The sequence below is a fragment of the Microtus oregoni genome, unplaced genomic scaffold, assembly GCF_018167655.1.
Source record: "Microtus oregoni isolate MIOR12 unplaced genomic scaffold, Mior012 000000F_ref0000247, whole genome shotgun sequence".
NCBI classification, from domain to species: Eukaryota; Metazoa; Chordata; class Mammalia; order Rodentia; family Cricetidae; genus Microtus; species Microtus oregoni.
The window spans coordinates 41,306,090-41,326,791 of record NW_024543059.1 but is presented as its reverse complement, the minus strand read 5'-3'; the positions used below and the strand labels follow the sequence as shown (position 1 = coordinate 41,326,791).

Genomic DNA, 20,702 nt, shown 5'->3' with positions numbered 1-20,702 from the left:
CGAGGGGTTGTGATTCTCCACAGTGGGAGCAATTCTGGTCCTGAGCTGCAACTTCAGAGATGCTGCAAGCAGTACCTGATTGAATAGTCTTGTCTCATTCAAATTTCACAAGAATAATTGTTCTTTTCAACATATATAATGTAAGGTATTCAATTGAAAATGTTATCAAAATTGCCCATATGGATAAAAACAAAGTTGTCTCTCATACCCACTTCTGTATGAGCAAAGCAACTCTCAACTGCTGAACAAGACTGTTTCCTGCTCTTCAGGCTCTCCTGAAGAGCCCCTCACTCCAACTTCCTCCTCAGGAGTGTCCTGAATGGCTCTCTGCAGACGCATCTTCAGAGTCTGCTGTTGTAACCTGTGATGCCTGATGGAGCCAACAAGGAAGTAAATGATGGGATTGGCACAGCTGTTAACACAGGATAAAAATGATGACATTTCAAAACCAATGCAGATGAAAACTATCCCAGTCCAAAATAAGAAAAACCAGTAGATCCCATAGGACAAGCCAAAGAGCAGGAAGACCAGCACTGTGAAGGCAATGGTTACATACAGCCTGGTCACTGGTATCCGTCTTGAGTCACAGAAAATTCTGATGAGCAGAGTCAGGGTTGACCCTAAGAGGACTACAATTAACACAACTAACCAGGCAAAAGTGATGAAATCTAGTTTCTTACACCAACCATAATCAAAACCATAAATCCAGCCACATGCCTTCCCTTCCAGGAGGCTCAACAGCAGGGACAAGGCCCAGAGCAGAGTGCACATGACAGTTGATGTGTGTCTTGGGCGTCTGCAACGATACCAGATGGGACACACAACAGAGAGACAACGCTCAGCACTAATGGCAGTGAGCATGCTCAGACCTGCAAGGTAAGCAAAATTGAGCAAAATATTCAAAGAGTTGGGTATATCAATGTAGATGCCATGGACATTGAAATGCTTCTCCAGGGAATATAAAGTCTCAAAGCAGAGGAAGAGGAAGTCAGCCCCGGCAAGGTTGAGGATGTAGACAGAGAAGGTATTCCTGTGCATGCAGAAGCCAAGAAGGAAAAGCACTATGGCATTTCCAACCAGCCCGACCAGGGAAATGATGACAGTAAGAATATTCAGTGTGTAGAGCATTGTACCATACATAGAACAGTCTAAATATTGATTGTAGACACTTTCATTCACTGCTGTGTTGTTAGTCCAGTTGGTAGCTGGGGTGGCTGAACCCATGCTTAGAAATTCTCCAATGTTGTCCCTAAAATGAAAAACAAGACATAAGCATTTGCTGTATACTTTCTGGTTTTCAGGTTAACTCTGCTCTGTGGGAATGACTGACCCTGATTCATGAGGAGGAGGAGGAAACAGGTTTACAGACATTTGTCAAATCTTAAATTTTAGCAACTACTTCCAAATGACATTTTCATTGACTTGGACTACCTGCAAACCAGATCATCTACCCACGCTGGAGTCGCTGATTGCTCCAGTACAGCCACTCAGCATCCTATGCTGTATCAGAACAAGACAGGGCTTTGAGCACAATTTGCCCTCTGTCCTGAGGCTGAGGTTTTTCCTCAGGTGAGAAGCATAGAAGTCCCAGCATGAACAATAGCCGCCTTTAGTCACTGGGAGAGAGGTCTTCCAATGGGGAAAAATGGAGTCAAGTATGAGAGTCAAGAAGGGAATGGGCTGGTTACTATGACCTCTGTGGGGTCAGCCAGAGTTATTGGGCTAGAAGAGCTGGTCACCATTTCACATTTTTGAAACTAGAAAGCAGAGAGGCCTTGAAGACAGCAAGACTTTTCTGTTGTCTGTTACTATATCACAAGTGTTTGCCTCTCTACAGAGGCCACAGTGGGCAGTTAAGAAATGTAACAAATGAAGGATTAAATGGGCAACAGCCTTGAATGTATTGGATCACACAACTGCTAAAACCTGACATCATGAAGTTTTCAGGCAAAAGGACTCAACGTTAGCTGTTAAGTAGATGATAACCAGGCTACAATTCACAGTCTCAGAGAAGTTGGGCAAAGAGGAGGGCTCTAGGAGGATGCATAGAACCCCATGATAAGGGAAATAAAATAGAGTTTTGGTGGTAGACTGAGGACAGTTGTGGAAGAGAGCAGTAGGGATTAGGTTGGGTGTGGAAGGGATGGAAGGAGAGAATGCTGGGAGAGACATCTGTAGTTGCAGGCATTTGATGGTGTTGTGGAAACTTGTTGCAATGAAAACTTCATGGAAGCTCTGAAGGTGAGCCTGACGAGAACTCCTAGTAATGAAAGACATGGAATCTTAACTGGTTATCTTTTATAGCCAGGCAAGGATTCTAGTCATGGCGGGACTGGGTTGCATCCAGTTTAATTGTTGGCCATGGAGATCTGACGGAAATCCCTAAACACCTCAGGTGTAGGACAGGTCACTCTCTGAAAACTGACAATAGGGCTCTATCGCCAAGAACAACATCAACACAGCTCTTTGAATGTAGAGAGGTCTAGCTGGTGCATACATGGAGACTTCACCCCTACATTATCATCTCTCTGGTGTGAAAGGTACTTTGCAGCTTACAGAACGTGAATCCTGGATACCAGCTCTGCCACAAAACCCTCAACCTACAATTGGTTCTGTCTGCAAGAAGTGCTGGGGCAATGGAGACCCAGAACTTGTGGGAGTGGCCAACCAAGTTTGGATTTAACTTGAGACCCATGCCATGAGAGGGAACTCATAGCCTACACTTCCTGGATGGCAAGGAACCAGAGACCTGGATAGCCCAGAGACCTGAGGTAGAACCAAACACGATAGAAAAAAAATCAGTAAAATGACTCCTAATCATATTTTGCTATACTCATAGACTGATGCCTTGTCCAGTCATCATCAGATGGTTTTTTTCCAGCAGCAGATTGGAGAGATGGAGAGTCACACAACCAGGCAATATACAGAGAAAGAGTCCAAATGGAAAGTCTCCACTGGTTCCTTCTACTAGGAGATTTTGGAACTGCAGAGAAGAGGAGAACAGAAGATTTCAGGAGTCAATTGGAATGGAAGGCATTGGGAGAACTTGAACCATCAAATCAACTCAGCAAGGCTAACATGAGCTCATAGAAACTGAAGCAGCAAGTGTGGGCCCTGAATAGGTCTGTACCAGCTCCTCTGCACATGTGCTCCGAATGTTTGGTGTTTTTGTGAGAGTCCTAAAAGTAGGAGCAGGTGTATCTCTGACTCTTTTACCTGTTTTGGGGACTCTTTCCCCTATTGGATTGCCTTGTCCAGCCATGATAGGAGGGATTTTGCCTTGTTTTATTGTATTTTGTTTTGTCCTATTTGGATGTCTCTACTGGAGGTCTGTTATTTTCTAAAGAGGAAATGGAGGGGGCGTGGATATGAGGGAAAGAGGGATTAGTGAGAGCTGAGAGGAGCAGAGGGAAGGGAAACTGTGGTCAGGATGCATTGTAAGAGAAAGGAATCTATTTTCAATAAAAAGAAAAAAATAAATATAACAGATAAATGAATTAATGAATGAATCAAGAGCTCAAATGTAGGGGCTGGAGAGATGGCTCAGTGGTTAAGAGCATTGCCTGCTCTTCCAAAGGTCCTGAGTTCAATTCCCAGCAACCACATGGTGGCTCACAACCATCTGTAATGATGTCTGGTGCCCTCTTCTGGCCTTCAGACATACACACAGACAGAATATTGTATACATAATAAATAAATAAATATTTAAAAAGAGCTCAAATGTAGTTGAAAATTTAAAGTAATCATTATACAAATGTTTTAAAACAAGTTCAATACCAAGAAACACGTCAATATGAAGAAATCATAATCACTAATAATTTCTTCAGGGGAAAACTCTAGTGATTTTGAAGAATTTCTTAAGCCACAGAGATGAATAATGACAGCTGTTATCATTCTGCAACCCAGAAATGTCCAATATATAGTTGTATCTGTGAGCCAGAAGCATTTCGGACACGAGGTTAGACATTTGATAGATTCAATGTGTGTACTGAGAGCTAGCTGAGGTTTTGTGTAGATAAAACAGCACAGGCCAATGGGATAGGATGTGTGGGCTAGACAAAAAAGGGAATAGAAAGTACCTGGTCTTAGAATACCGTGCCATCCTCTAGGAAGATCAGTGAAGATGTATGTAGATACAAGCAGGCCCATAAACCAATATCAGCATGGTTGAGGCAGGCAGGATCACTTAGTGTTTTACTTCACTCTCACCTGTCCATATATTTTTGATAGATTCTTCTCACCCCTTCTGAGAGTCACAGAGGAATTCTGAGAAAGCACATATGCCCTGGTATTTCACTTCCCATTACCGCACTGGCCAGTGGGATTTGAATGAGGACTGTTCCTGTACCTGCTGCTTTTTCACCGGAACAGAGATCAGAGAGATCACCATGAGAACTCAGACTAGCAAAGTTCCCTGTGTTAGCCCTCCCACAGTGGCTGGGAATGATGTAAGGTGCAGTTTAGGCCCAATACGGTTGATCCTGGCTTGGGCTGTTGAGAGCTGACAATGAAAAAGGATCAGAACCCAACTGTTCAAACCTACTGAGCTTCAGAAGCAGAAGACTGAGAAGAGCAACAAAGCATCCACTCTTCAGCTTACCAACAATGAAGGACTATTGTCAACATTTATTGTTGTGCTTTTCTGTACCTCCGTACCTGGGTTATACTCTTCATGATCATCATTCCTCTTTGCAACATCTAACCTCATCCCATACACTTCTCTCCTTCCAATCTTGCTGCTTCTTTCTTTACCACAAGGCACACAACTGCTTTGTAGTACTTTCTTAATTAACCTGAACTTCCCAGTTTTTCTATATTATCATATCTTTGTTAGTATTAGGAGTGCAGTTATTTTAAACTGCTCTTCTTTTCTTTCTCATGCAAATATTAGGTTGGTTTTTGTGTTGAGTTGGTCTTCTTTCTCCCTTTGAGTGTTCCTGGGGATTGGGATCTTGAACAAAGGCTATTCACTCACCGAAGTGTTATCCAACACAAAGGGGCACAAATTGTGATTCAGAAACAAAAAAAATTTCAAAGAACAAGCAATATGACTCTGCCAAAGGTTAATATCACTTCAATAATAGATCCAGAGATATAAGACTCATGTAAAACCAGACAATGAACTCAGAAGTCTAAATTTTAAAATCATGAATGATTTTAAAGAAGTAAAAAGGGTTAGTGACAAATTTATATAAGCTTTAATTGATAAATTCACATCTGAGATAGAGTTTGTGAAGGATGAAAATCATGGGAAGAACAAACTCATTGAGTCAATATAATACCCAAGGGGAAGCTTATCTAGCAGATGAGATCAGGCAGAAGAGAGCTGAAGATTTTGAAGATGAGAAATCATTAGCTTTAGATTACAGTAGAAAAAAAGATAGACAGGAATTTTTAACTCACTCCTGTAATCTTGGATATGGTGAGGTCATAGCAAGAATATTTGTCTGAATTAAAGAATGTACTGGGGAGAGTTTCCTGTAGGTAGGCTGCCCCCAAACCCATCCCCATTGATGAGACCCAGCAAACTACCAGCTGCATCCTGCCCCCAAACTTGCCTATACTCCTGCAATCTCTGTGGAACTCTGAAAAACAACTTGCTACAATACAGAGAGGACCAAGAGGTAAGTGAGCAGCCACCCATCAGGACATCTGACTCTCTAGGACCTCCATAGTGGGGTAAAACCCCGGGGCCCTCCCCCAATGGCATTGGCTTCTCTAGCCAGCCAGCAGGACAGTTTCCTGCAGGTAGGTTGCCCTAATACCCACCCCCATCCACTGGATCCTGGAAGTTATTAGCTTCATTCTGCTCCCAAACATTCCCATCTTCCTGCAACCTCGGTGGAATTCTGAAACACAGCTTGCTACAATACAGAGAGGGCCGAGAGGTAAGTGAACAGCCAATTAGCAGGACACCCCACACTCTAGGACCTCCATAGTGGGTCAAAACCCTGGGCCCTTTCCCCACCTTCCTCAGCTTATCTAGTCAGTTAGCAGGAAAGTTTCTTGCTGAGAGGACCAAGAGGGAGGGCCAAGGGAAGAACTCTAAAGCACAAGCTGTGACTACACAGAGTGGACCAAGAGAGTGAACCAGGAGAGACCAAGAGAGAAGGTTAAGAGAGACCTCAGTGACTCGCTGAGACACAGACATTGACAGAACAGAGCATATCAAGAGCAATTCTCAAAGACTCAGACAGCCACTGCAAGGATTGGACCAAGATGCAAAAACACTGCCAGCATCAATTGAAGCAAGAGATGGGTAGGCACCAATGCACGAATTCATCCAGGAACATGGTAACACCAGAACCCAGTGGTCACACAACAGGAAGACTTGATAATTGTAATTGGAAAGAAGCAGGAAAAAACCCCATAACTTTATGAAGATGATGGACAGTTTTAAAGAGGAAATGAAAAACCCCCTTATTTTTTTTATTGAGAAAAGGAGAAAAAAAAACAAGTTTCCACCTCCTCCCAGCCTCCCATTTCCCTCCCCCTCCTCCCACCCTTCTCCCCCTCCTCCCACCTTTCTCCCCCTCCCCCCACTCCTCTCCCCCTCCCTCTCCAGTCCAAAGAGCAGTCAGGGTTCCCTGCCCTGTGATATAATCAAAAACATTATCAACATGAATCTAAATAAATTTTAATATCATACCATGAATGATGTTTATGAGAGATTCATCACTGATTAGTATAGCAAATGAGGACTGCCTTTTTACTCTTGTTTGTTCCTTGTATCATGATGAAAACATCCTTTTGCCCTCACCATTGGCTTGGGGTATAAAAGGGCTATGAACAATAAACTTGGGGAGGATCAGCATTCACTCTGATGCCCTCCCAACTCTAAAAAAAAAGAAAAACTCCCTTAAAGAAATGGAGAAAAAGAGAACCAAAAAATTGGAAGAAATTAATAAATCCCTCAAAGAAAACCAAGAAAAAAAACAATAGAATAGGTGAAGCAAATTGTTCAGGACTTGAAGACTGAAATACAGGCAATAAATAAAACACAAACCAAAGGAATTCTGGATAAGGAATATCTGGGTAAATGAAGAGGAACTACAGAGGCAAGTATAACCAACAGAATAAAAGAGATGGAAGAGAGATTCTTAGGTGTTGAAGATACTATAGAGAAAATTGATTCATTGGTCGAAGAAAACATTAAATCCTACAAATTCTTAACACAAAACATCCAGGAAATCTGGAATACCATGAAAAGACCAAACCTAAAAATAAGAGGGATAGAAGAAGGAAAGGAACTCCAGCTCCAAGGCACAGAAAATATATTCAACAAAATCATAGAAGAAAACTTTCCCAACCTAAAGAAAGATATCTCTATGAAGGTACAAGAAGCATATAGAACACCAAATAAACTGGATTAAAAAAAAGTCCCTTCAGCATTATAATCAAAATGCAAAACATGCAGAATAAAGAAAGAATATTAAGAGCTGCAAAGGAAAAAGGTCAAGTAACATATAAAGGTAGACCAATCAGAATTACACCCAATTTTTTAATGGAAACCATGAAAGCAAGAAGGACCTGGGCAGATGTGCTATAGACACTAAGAAGGCATGGATGTAAGCCCATACTGCTATACCCAAAGCTTTCAATCACCATCAATGGAGAAAATAAGATATTCTGTGGCAAAACCAGATTTAAACAATGCATATCCACAAACCTAGCCCAATGGAAAGTACTAGAAGAAAAACTCCAACCCAAGGAAGCTGGCTGCACCCACAAAAATACAGGAAACAGCCTTCTACAAGCAAAACTCCCAAAAGGGAAACAAAAACCACTACCACTGAAAATAACAGGAATTAATAATCACTGGTCATTAATATCTCTTAATATCAATGAACTCAATTTATGTATAAAAACAGAGGCTATAAGAATAACTATGAAAACAGGATTCAGCCTTCTGCTGTATACAAGAAATACACCTAAACCTCAAAGACAGATATTATCTCTGAGTAAAGGGTTAGGAAAAGTTTTTCTAATCAAATGAACCTAAGAAACAAGTGAGTGTAGCTATTCTAATGTCTAACAAAATTGATTTCAAACTAAAATCAATCAAAAGAGATGGAGAAGGACATTTTATACTCATAACAGGAACAAATCATCAAGAAGAAGTATCAACCATAAACATCTATACCACTAACACAAGAGCACCCACATATGTAAAAGAAACATTACTAAAGCTTAAAGTGCACATCAAACCCCACACATTAATAGTAGGAGACTTCAATACTCCACTCTCTCTAGTGGGCAGGTCAACCAGACAGAAACTTAACAGAGAAATAAGAGAACTAACAGATGTCATGACTCAAATGGATTTAACAGTCATCTATAGAACATTCCAGCCAAACACAAAAGAATATAACTTCTCAGCACCTCATGGAACCTTCTCTCAAGTTGATCACATTCTCAGTAAAAATGCAAACACCCACAGATACAAAAAAAAAATTAGAGTAACCTCCTATACCTTGTCAGATCACCATGGTTTAAAGTTAAAATTTAACAACAACACTACTCTCAGAAAGCCTACAAACTCATGGAAATTGAACAGAGAACTATTGAGCTACCCCTGGGTCAAGGAAGAAATAGAGAAAAAAATTAAAGACTTCCTATAATTCAATGAAAATGAAGGCACAACGTAACAAGGCCTATGAGACACTATGAGAACAGTGCTAAGAGGAAAGTTCATAGCATAGGTGCCAACATAAAGAAAGTAGAGAAATCTTTTATTAGTGAATTAGCAGCATACCTGAAAACTCTAGAACAAAAAGAAGCAGACTCACCCAAGAGGAGTAGAAGGCAGGGAATAATCAAATTGAGGGCTGAAATCAATAAAATAGAAATAAAAACAATAGAAAGAATCAATGAGACAAAGAGCTGGTTCTTTGAGAAAATCAACAAGATAGACAAACCCTTATCAAAACGAATCAAAAGGCAGAGAGAGAGAGAGAGAACATCCAAATTAATATATCAGAAATTACAAGGGGAACATAACAACAGGCACTGAGGAAATTCAGAGTCATTAGGTCTTACTACAAAATACTGTACTTCACAAAATTGGAAAATGTAAAAGAAATGGACAATTTTCTGGGTAGATACCATATACTAAAATTAAATCAAGACCAGATGAACAATTTAAATAGACCTATAAACTGTAAGGAAATAGAAGCTGTCATCAAAAACCTCCCAACCAAAAAAATCCCAAGGCAGCATAGTTTTAGTGCAGAATTCTACCAGAACTTCCAAGAAGAGCTGAATCCTATACTCTCCAAAGTGTTCCACATAATAGAAACAGTCAGGACATTGCCAAACTCTTTTTATGAGGCTAGTCACCCTGATACCAAAACCACACAAAGACTCAACCAAGAAAGAGAATTACATACCAAACTCACTCATGAACATAAATGCAAAAATAATCAATAAAATATTGGCAAACCGATTCCAAGAACATGTCAAAAAAATCATCCATCATGATCAAGTCAGCTTCATCCCAGAGATGTAGGGATGGTTCAACATATGAAAAATCTATCAATATAACCCATCATATAAATAAATGGAAAGAAAAATCCCATATGCTCATCTCATTAGGTTCTGGAAAAGCATTTGACAAAATTCAAGACCCCTTCATGATAATGGCCTTGGAGAGATCAGGGATACAAGAAACATATCTAAGCATAATAAAGATAATATACAGCAAGCTGACAGCTAATATCAAGTTAAATGAAGAGAAACTCAAAGCAATTCCACTAAAATCAGGAGCAAGACAAGGCTGTCCACTCTTTCCATATCTCTTCAACATAGTTCTTGAAGTTTTAGCATAACAATAAGACAACAAAAGGAGATCAAGGGGATTCAAATTGGAAAGGAAGAAGTCAAACTTTTGTTATTTGCAGATGATATGATAGTGTACAAAAGTGACCTCAAAATCTATACCAGGTAACCCCTATACCTGAGAAATACCTTTAGCAATGTGGCAGGATACAAGATCAACTAAAAAAATTAGTACCCTCCTATATATGCACAAATACTAAAAAGGGACTGAGAAAGAAGTCAGAGAAACATCATCATTCACATTAGCCACAAATAACATAAAATATCTTGGGGGTAACACTGACCAATGAAGTGAAAGACCTGTTTGATAAGAATTTTAAGTCTTTGAAGAATGAAATTAAAGAATATACCAGAAAAGATTTTAGGCGTGACCTTGTTGGAGAAGGAGTGTCACTGAGATTGTACCTTGAGGTTTCAGAAGGCTACAACATTTTCATCTCCTCTATCTCCACCTTACAAACAAAGATGTGAACTCTCAGCTCTTCCTGCTACCATGCCTTTGCTCTGCCATCATAAAATCTAAGCTTCTGGGACCATAAACCAAATTAAACACTTTCTCTTATAACTTGCCTGCTCATGGTGTTTTGCCACACCAATAGAGAAGAAAATAGAAAATCTAATACAACAGTATTAACAAATGCAAAACAAATTAAAATGTTATATAACTTATGGCATCACAGTGGAATAAAGGTAAAATTGAAGATACAAACAAACAAAAGCCACAGTAGACATATAAAATAATGAAGATTGAACAACCAGTTCATTTTCAAAATTATCCACAAAAAGGAAAGAAAAATTGAGAGGAATAGTGGGGTCAACAGGAGGTGGAGGTGGATGAGAAAATTATTAAGGGGTAAATAAGGTCACAACAAATTGTTTACATATATGAAACAGATAAAATAACAACAGCAGAAATTAGAAGCTGAGAAATATTATACATGGTAATAAAGTTGATTTCCTTTATAAACACAAAGATGATTCAACACACATGAAAAAATCATGAATGTGTATTGCATATAAATAAAGTCAACCTTGAGAAATTATGCAGAAAAAATATTGTCAAAATTGAATGCCTTCTTAAGATAGAAAATTCTTTAAAAACTCATAATAGAACTTGATAAGGTAACATAGTGAAGGAAATATATTACAGCTTGCCAACTCCAGAAAAATAAAAATTTTCAAACAAAAAGTGAGACTTTCATCCCCTTACCCCTCTTTTATTCAATATTGTGCTTAAATCTTGACAAAAGCAATAAATAAAGAGAAAGAAAAGATCCAAACTTAAAATGAATAACTCACATGCCTCCTTTAGCAGGAAATAGAATTCTTTACTTGAAAAATATGAAGACTAGAAACATCCCATGCCACCAGACATTGAAAACAGAAACCCTTTTACATCCTCATGTTTTGTTTGTATGACATACAAATATTTTCAGATCCATGAGACCTTGATATTATTATAACTTTCAGAATAAATATGTTTATACAGATCTTTATACTGACAGATGATGGATTTTGTAGAAAATAAAAATTAGTATGGGGATAGACAGTATGATAAAGAAATTCTCTATTGTCCTGAATGTTTGTACACAGCCCTGGTTATATTCAGAATTATTGATGAATGCCCAAGTACCTGATGTTGACAATTGAGGGAACATTGATATAAGGACCCGACACTTCTTGGTTAGGTACTGATGAGCAGTCAGGTGCACAGAATGACAAAGGGATGTGCATCTGAGATGACTGATCAGCAGAGAAAGGAGGAAGGAAGTCAAGGTGAGCTCTGAGTGCTGCTGCATGTCTAATGGAGGACTTTTAAGTGGAGTGCAGTAAATGAGAAGGACAACCTAATAACACAAGCTTTCTCCATAGACTCTTCTAGAGATAGGGAGTTTTCTCCGATGCCAAAGTGTCTGTGTTGATTGTCTAAAGAGAAGGCAAGAAGGTGCACTTGAAATGTGAATAGTAGTGGACATGAAGTTGGAACTAGAAGAACAGGACAAGCTCAAGCTCATATGTGGACTGAATGCATCAGTTCTTTAAAGTTATTTAAATCTTTCCTATATTGTCACTTTGAATTCCACAGAGCCTCTGGTGAAAGGATGACTGTCTTTGCTAGTTTTCTGAGGATGGAATTGTTGCACCAAAGGATGAGTTATACCTAACTCTGACAGTCTGAATTTCAATCCAAAAGACTAGTGTTCTCTCTCTCTCTCTCTCTCTCTCTCTCTCTCTCTCTCTCTCTCTCCTCTCTCTCTCTTTGAAGAAGTTACAAGTTACAAGCTGATGTTAAGTTTTTCTTCAAATAGATCACTTCCCTACTTTTTGGAACAAGAATTCTCACTAAATATAAAGTTCACAGACTCAACCACAAACCAGCAATCTCCAGGGATCCTCCCGTCTCTGCATCCACACCACAGCACTGGAGTGATGACTATGAATTTCCAGGCCTGGATTATTCTGGAGTTGGAATTCAGGTTCTCATGCTTGCACTACAGTTGCTTTACAAACCCAGCCATCTACCCTGGACAAGATCAACCTTCAACAAATCCTTTGTAGACCACAACAAGTAGTGTGTCTGTTAGAAGCGAATAATGAAAGAGCTCAGGAGATTTACCCACGCTACAAACAAGATAGCGGTCACAACTGTGGATGAATGAAAACTCTAGCTACTAATTTCTGTAACAGCAGGAGAGAAGTGATCAGACGGGGCTGAGAGTGGAGCTGACATCAGCTACAGTCGGCATAAAAATGGCGATGGTAGTGTTCACCTGTAACCCCAGTGCTCAGTAGGTGACAGCAGGAAGAACAGAAGTTCGTGTTTTTTTTTCCTCCACAATGTAGCAAGCCTAAGGTTCAAATTTCTCTCTTAACTAATTACCTCATATTAAATTAAAATGGATCCCAGTTCACATTTTTTTCTTGATCCTGATGTCAAAAGAATTACTGGAAACTGAAGATTCAAAGATGAATGGATAGCTGCCGCAAGGCTTTGTCAGTTATAGGAAACACTCCTCTATCTTCCCTACACTGACATGATGATGTGGCTCAGAGTTCATCACAGCCTGCTGCTGCCCCTGTAGATCTGAGGACCAGCAGTGCTGTATCTCTTGTGCCTGACTTGGTGCTGCTGCCAACACACACATAACAACTTTCTTCGTAAGTTATTTTTCTATCTTTCTGTATTTGAGTAGCAAATACACACAGTATAGCCTATAAAAAACATGTTTCCCTGTATGAATTTCAGTCTAATCTCATGTTATTTTCAGTCAGTGTGGGTGATTCCTCCACAAAAGCAGCATCCCTAGAAGAAAGAAATGCGAACAAGACCAACATCACTCTAGTGGAGATGAGGGGAGAAATGACCCGATGACAATTAAATCTAGAAACCTCATAGTGGAAGAGGACTTTCAAGTGAGGAAGATTTTCCTTCCATCTTTCTCTTTGCTTTCTGATATCTTACAGAAGTGCCTTATCGGACCCCTAAGCGCAGTCCTTTTCTCTAAGTTTCTTTGTTTTGAGGCCATTGTTGACATTTCAAGGACACTGGAGAGCAGCAGGATTTGGGATTTTTGTTTTTAATCTCTCTCCTGGTCGCTGTGTGTTGTCAACAATAGTGCTTCTCCATGCATCTAATTATCCCCTCTTGTTACAGCTTACCTATAACTAGGGGTCTCTCTCTCTCTCTCTCTCTCTCTCTCTCTCTCTCTCTCTCTCCTATCTGTCTATCTATCTATCTATCTATCTATCTATCTATCTATCTATCTATCTATCTATATCTCTCTCTAGTACCAATTCCCTCTGCTGATTATTGGAGCTAGGACATGGACAACTTCCTTCACTCTCTTGCTTTATCATGATTCCCCATGCATTTCTTCTGTTGTTAAGACCTGTGGTCTTTGTAAATAAACAATTCCTGTGATAGTCTTCAGTTATCCAAATTCTAACCATCTGTGTTTTCTAGAATGCATCATACAAATATTGCAGATTGACCTTTAGAAACAACAAACAATGAACCTGTTGTACAGGGTTTTGCCCTAGGAAACAAAATATGCAGATAACATTCCTCCTCAAAGAAATAACAGACATGAATATGAATGATTTGGGAAAAGTAAGAAAAATCTGACTAAGCTAGGCTATCTCTCTGCTTCCAAAAAAGCTGCTGTCTCATGCCTTCCCATTAGGAAACTCCAGACCATAATTGCTGCATTTTGTAGTAGCAACACCGGGATATGGACATAGAGAAAACTCCAAGAGAGTAACTCTCTGAAAATTCTTGCAATATATTCTTACCTTTCTTCCATTTTCAGATATAGAGGTGGAGTACTGACCAAGGCTGAAGAAGACCCTTTCACAGACTGATTCTAGACTCTGCTTCCTTGAGTTGGGATTTGCCTTCAGGAGCTGAGAAAATGTTTCTGACCCAGGTGATGCTTATAAAAACATTTTAGTAGACCTTGTGACTTCCAGTACATATACTGGGAACAAGTCACACACCAGAGATATTTGAATCCATATGCCCACTAAGATGTTTCTTGGCATCTGTCCCAATTACACTCATTTCAGCCTCTCCCATCCGAACCTTTTAGGTCTAGTTGTCATCAAATAAATTTCTCTTCCCTCTTTTAAGGACCAACTCCCATCATTGGTAGCAACATCTTGTAGTTTCAGCGTTAGTTTTAAGAATATGTAACTGAAGCACAAGCGTATCGTGCCTCACATATCACTTTCCCTTCCCATCCTAACTGATCCACATTACTTGTAAATAATAGAAGTTGTTGATCAGTGGAGTTCTATAGGCTACCATCCCCCTAACACTGCAGGTTATTGCCAATGTACTTGATCACTCTCTAGAACATGATGCTAAAACCCTTCTGAAGAAGACACTACATACTTGAGTCACAGAGAGTGCAGAAATCAAGCTGGTTTATTTTGGGTTAGAGGTTTAATGGTTCTATCCCTCCATGGTAGGGGAAACAATGCAGAAGAAGTGGGAGACTGGCTGATCGCATTGCCCTGACAGTTTGGAAGCAGAGAGTGAACAATAATACAGGTACCCCAGCAGTGACCCATGTAAACAGAGACAGCACTTATGTTTCCTGGCCACCCAGATCTGAATATTCCACAAACAAAACCATATTCATTACAACACTGTTTGGTCAATGGCTTAGGCGTATTCCTAACTAGCTCTTACATCTTAAATTTACCCACTTCGATTAATCTGTGTATTGTCACGATGCTGTGACTGGTAAGTTTCTGGTGTCCTTTTCCTTCAGCAGCTACATAGTGTCTGCCTGACTTCACCTTCTTTCTCCCTGCATTTAGTTTAGTTTTCCCACCTACCTATATTCTGCCCTGCCATAGGCCAAAGAAGCTTCTTTAATAACCAATGGTAATAAAACATATTCAGAGCATACAGAGGGGAATCCCAGATCAGACCCACCTCTGCCAACAAGACTCCAATTGCTGAAAACGCTACAACCTTTCCATCTGCCACTCCAGCTGGAACCATGTGTTCAAATGCAGAGCCCGTGAGATACTTCATATTGAAACTGCCATGCTCCATCATACTGATGTCTCGCAGGAAAGGCTTTAATTTCATCCCAGGCCAGAGGAAGGAGAAGCAGTTGACATCAGTCCTTCCAAGCTTCAGTTCACTAAACAACAGGAAGTAAAATGAGTGTATTTTGTTTGAACTTGCAGGTTTTTTTTTTAATAGAATCACTGTTTGGTTTCCCTTGAGAATAAACTGTATGTAACCTACAATCCGTGTAGGTTGCATACTCTTTCCACCACAAGTTACTTTTGGTCATTGTCTTAGTTACTTTTCTACTGCTGTGACAAAACACAATGACCAAGACAATTTACAGAAGAAAGCATTTAATTGGGGGCTCACATGCAGTTCAGAGGGTGAGTCTATCATGGCATGGAGCATGGCAGCAGGCTATTGTGGTGCTGGAGAACTAGCCTAGAAGAGCTTACATGTTAAGATAACAAGCATGAGAGAGTGTTTGGGGAGGCTGCTTGTTTGTTCCCAGCTGCTCAGTCCTAAAATAGCCATACAGAAACTATATTATTTGCAATACTGCTTGGCCAATAGTTTAAGCATATTTCTGGTTTTCTCTTATACCGTAAATTAACCTACTTCCGTTATTTTATATTGTATCATGAGGCTCATGGTCTACCACCATGGTTCCAACTGGCAGCTTGTGTCTGTCTCTCGCAGTGGCTGCATGGCTTCTCGTGGACTCTACCTACTGTATTCTGTAGTATACAACTTGGCTATATTTTGTTAAGCCATTGGCCAGAAGCCACTTCTTTATTCATTAACCAATAAAAGCAACACATATACAGAAGGACATCCTACACCATTTACCCATTTCTGTTTAAATAAAAAGGAAGGTTTTTAACTTTAACATAAAAAATTACATATAACAAAACAGGTATCAAGCAAGAATTACAGTTACAATATTTATATTTAGTTTATCTTTTATCATAATTAAGGATATCTATAATTATAACTATATTTCAACTCCATCAAAGACTGCAGAAGGATATAATATTACCTAAGTAAACAGGAAGTGCATTGTAAGCAACTTTCAAAATTCTAGAATTGACAGAGACATCTTGCTGCCTGGACAGTCATGCAAATTTCTTCTGTACTATTGAAGTATCCATCTTCAGTCTACAGGCCTATAATATCCAGTAGATTTTTCCATGAAGCTAAAAATTTCAAAGACAGTTCTGCCTATATTGGCAGTTTGTCAGTCACTTTTTTAAAAATTTATTTATTTATTAAAGATTTCTGTCTCTTCCCCGCCACAACCTCCCATTTCCCTCCCCTTCCCCAATCAAGTCCCTTTCCCTCATCAGCCCAAAGAGCAATCAGGCTTCCCTGCCCTGTGGGAAGTCCAAGGAACCACCACCTCCATCCAGGTCTAGTAAGGAGAGCATCCAAACTGCCTAGGCTCCCACAAAGCCAGTACGTGCAGTAGGATCAAAAACCCATTGCCATTGTTCTTGAGTTCTCAGTAGTCCTCATTGTCCACTATGTCAGTGAGTCCGGTTTTATCCCAGGCTTTTTCAGATCCAGGCCAGCTGGCTTTGGTGAGTTCCCGATAGAACATCCCCATTGTCTCAGTGTGTGGGTGCACCCCTCATGGTCCTGAGTTCCTTGCTCGTGCTCTCTCTCCATCTGCTCCTGATTTGGACCTTGAGATTTCAGTCCGGTGCTCCAAAGTGGGTCTCTGTCTCTGTCTCCTTTCATCACCTGATGAAGGTTAATATTCAGGAGGATGCCTATATGTTTTTTTTGGGTTCTCCTTATTTAGCTTCTCTAGGATCACTAATTATAGGCTCAATCTCCTTTGTTTATGGCTAGAAACCAAATATGAGTGAGTACATCTCATGTTTCTCTTTTTGGGTCTGGCTTACCCCACTCAGGATAGTGTTTTCTATTTCCATCCATTTGCATGCAAAATTCAAGAAGTCCTTGTTTTTTATTGCGGAGTAGTACTTTAATATGTATATATTCCATACTTTCTTCATCCATTCTTCCATTGAAGGGCATCTAGGTTGTTTCCAGGTTCTGGCTATTACAAACAATGCTGCTATGAATATAGTAGAGCATATACTTTTGTTGTATGATAAGGCATCTCTTGGGTATATTCCCAAGAGTGGTATTGCTGGATCCAGGGGTAGGTTGATCCCGAATTTCCTGAGAAACCGCCACACTGCTTTCCAAAGTGGTTGCACAAGTTTGCATTCCCACCAGCAATGGATGAGGGTACCCCTTCCTCCACAGCCTCACCAGCAAAGGCTATCATTGGTGCTTTTTATTTTAGCCATTCTCACAGGTGTAAGATGGTATCTTAAAGTTGTCTTGATTTGCATTTCCCTGATCGCTAAGGAAGTTGAACATGACCTTAAGTGTCTTTTGGCCATTTGAACTACTTCTGTTGAGAATTCTCTGTTCAGTTCAGTGCCCCATTTTATAATTGGGTTGATTAGCCTTTTACGGTCTAGTTTCTTGATTTCTTTATATATTTTGGAGATCAGACCTTTGTCAGTTGTGGGGTTGGTGAAGATCTTCTCCCAGTCAGTGGGTTGCCTTTTTGTCTTAATGACAGTGCCCTTTGCTTTACAAAAGCTTCTCAGTCTCAGGAGGTCCCATTTATTCAATGAGGCCCTTAATGTCTGTGCTGCTGGGGTTATATGTAGGAAGTGGTCTCCTGTGCCCATCTGTTGTAGAGTACTTCCCACTTTCTCTTCTATCAGGTTCAGTGTGTTCGGACTGATATTGAGGTCTTTAATCCATTTGGACTTGAGTTTTGTGCATGGTGATAGATAGGGATCTATTTTCATTCTTCTACAGGTTGACATCCAGTTTTGCCAGCACAATTTGTTGAAGATGCTCTCTTTTTTTCATTGTTTACTTTTAGCTCCTTTATCGAAAATCAGGTGTTCATAGGTTTGTGGGTTAATGTCAGGGTCTTCTATTCGATTCCATTGGTCAACTTCTCTGTTTTTATGCCAATACCAAGCTGTTTTCAATACTGTAGCTCTGCAGTAGAGTTTGAAGTCAGGGATGGTAATGCGTCCAGACGATCCTTTATTGTATAAGATTGTTTTGGCTATCCTGGGTTTTTTGTTTTTCCATATAAAGTTGATTATTGTCTTCTCCAGATCTGTGAAGAATTTTGATGGGATTTTGATGGGGATTGCATTGAATCTATAGATTGCTTTTGGTAGAATTGTCACTTTTACTATGTTGATCCTCCCAATCCAAGAGCAAGGGAGATTCTTCCATTTTTTGGTGTCCTCTTCAATTTCTTTCTTCAAAGACTTAAAGTTCTTGTCAAATAGATCTTTCACTTCCTTGATCAGAGTTACCCCAAGATATTTTATGCTATTTGTGGCTATCGTGAACAGTGATGCTTCTCTGATTTCCCTCTGTTTCCTTTTCCTTAGTGTATAGGAAGGCAACTGATTTTTTGGAGTTGATCTTGTATCCTGCCACATTACTAAAGGTGTTTATCAGCTGTAGGAGTTCTTTGGTAGAGTTTTTGGGGTCGCTTATGTATACTATCATATCATCTGCAAATAATGAGAGCTTAACTTCTTTTCCGATACGAATCCCCTTGATCCCTTTATGTTGTCTTATTGCTATGGCTAGAACATCAAGCACTATATCGAAGAGGTATGGAGAGAGTGGACATCCTTGTCGTGTTCCTGATTTTAGTGGGATGGCTTTGAGTTTTTCTCCGTTTAATTTAATGTTAGCTGTCGGCTTGCTGTAAATAGCTTTTATTATATTTAGGTATGACCCTTGTATCCCTAATCTCTCCAAGACCTTTATCATAAAGGGGTGTTGAATTTTGTCAAATGCTTTTTCAGCATCTAATGAAATGATCATATGGGTTTTTTCTTTCAGTTTATTTATATGGTGGATTACATTGATAGATTTGTGTATGTTGAACCAGCCCTGCATCTCTGGGATGAAGCCTACTTGATCATAATGGATAATTTTTCTAATGTGTTCTTGGATTCGGTTTACCAGTATTTTACTGAGAATTTTTGCGTCGATATTCATGAGTGAGATAGGCCTGTAATTCTCTTTCTTGGTTGGGTCTTTGTGTGGTTTTGGTATCAGGGTGACTATAGCTTCATAAAAAGAATTTGGCAATGACTCTTCTGTTTCTATATTGTGAAATACATTAAGGAGTATAGGTATTAACTCTTCTTGGAAGTTCAGGTAGAATTCTGCACTGAAACCATCTGGTCCTGGGCTTTTTTTGGAAGGGAAATTTTTGATAACAGTTTCTAGTTCTTCACGACTAACAGGTCTATTTAGATCGTTCACCTGGTCTTGGTTTAGCTTTGATATATGGTACTCATCTAAAAAAATGTCCATTTCTTTTGCATTTTCCAGTTTTGTGGCATACAGGCTTTTGTAGTAAGATCTAATGAGTCTCTGAATTTCCTCTGTGTCTGTGGTTATGTCCCCCTTTTCATATCTGATCTTATTTATTTGCATGTTCTCTCTCTGTCGTTTAATTAGTTTGGATAGGGGTTTGTCGATCTTGTTGATTTTCTCCAAGAACCCACTTTTTGTTTCATTGATTCTTTGGACTGTTTTCTGTGTTTCTATTTTGTTGATTTCAGCCCTCAGTTTGATTATTTCCAGTCTTCTACTCCTCCTGGGCGCATCTGCTTCTTTTTTTTTTTCTAAAGCTTTCAGGTGTGCTGTTAAGTCCCCGATGTATGCTTTTCCATTTTCTGTAAGTGGTCACTTAGTGCTATGTGCTTTCCTCTTAGCACTGCTTTCATAGTGTCCCATAGGTTTGAGTATGTTGTCTCTTTATTTTCATTAAATTCAAGGAAGACTTTAATTTCTTTCTTGATTTCTTCCTTGACCCAGGTGTGATTCAGTAGTTGACTGTTCAGTTTCCATGAGTTTGTCGGCTTTCTGGGGGTAGCCTTGTTGTTGCCTTCTCACTTTAATCTGTGGTGATCTGATAAGACACAGGTGGACACTGATATTTTTTTTTTTGTATCTGTGGATGTTTCCTTTGTTTCCGAGTATGTGATCAATTTTCGAGAAGGTTCCATGAGCTGCAGAGAAGAAGGTATATTCTTTCCTATTTGGGTGGAGTGATCTATAGATGTCTGTTAAGTCCATTTGCTTCATTACCTCCAATCGTTCTCTTAATTCTCTATTAGGTTTCTGTCTGATTGACCTGTCCATTGGAGAGAGAGGTGTGTTCAAGTCTCCTACTTCTAGTGTGTGTGGTTTGATGTCTGCCTTGAGTTTTAGTAATATTAGGGGCTTAGATATTCAGGATTGAGACGTCATCCTGATGAAA

The 20,702-nt window shown here is 39.6% G+C and overlaps 1 protein-coding gene across 1 annotated transcript; it reads right to left on the bottom strand.

Moving 5' to 3' along the window:
* Nucleotides 1-234: 234 nt before the first annotated feature.
* Nucleotides 235-4,680, bottom strand: LOC121462295 (mas-related G-protein coupled receptor member B4-like). The gene is made up of 2 exons (XM_041673850.1): nucleotides 4,649-4,680; nucleotides 235-1,249 (listed from the first exon to the last, which is right to left on the bottom strand). Exons 1-2 carry the CDS (start codon nucleotides 4,678-4,680, stop codon nucleotides 235-237), a joined length of 1,047 nt encoding a protein of 348 aa, XP_041529784.1.
* Nucleotides 4,681-20,702: the final 16,022 nt, after the last annotated feature.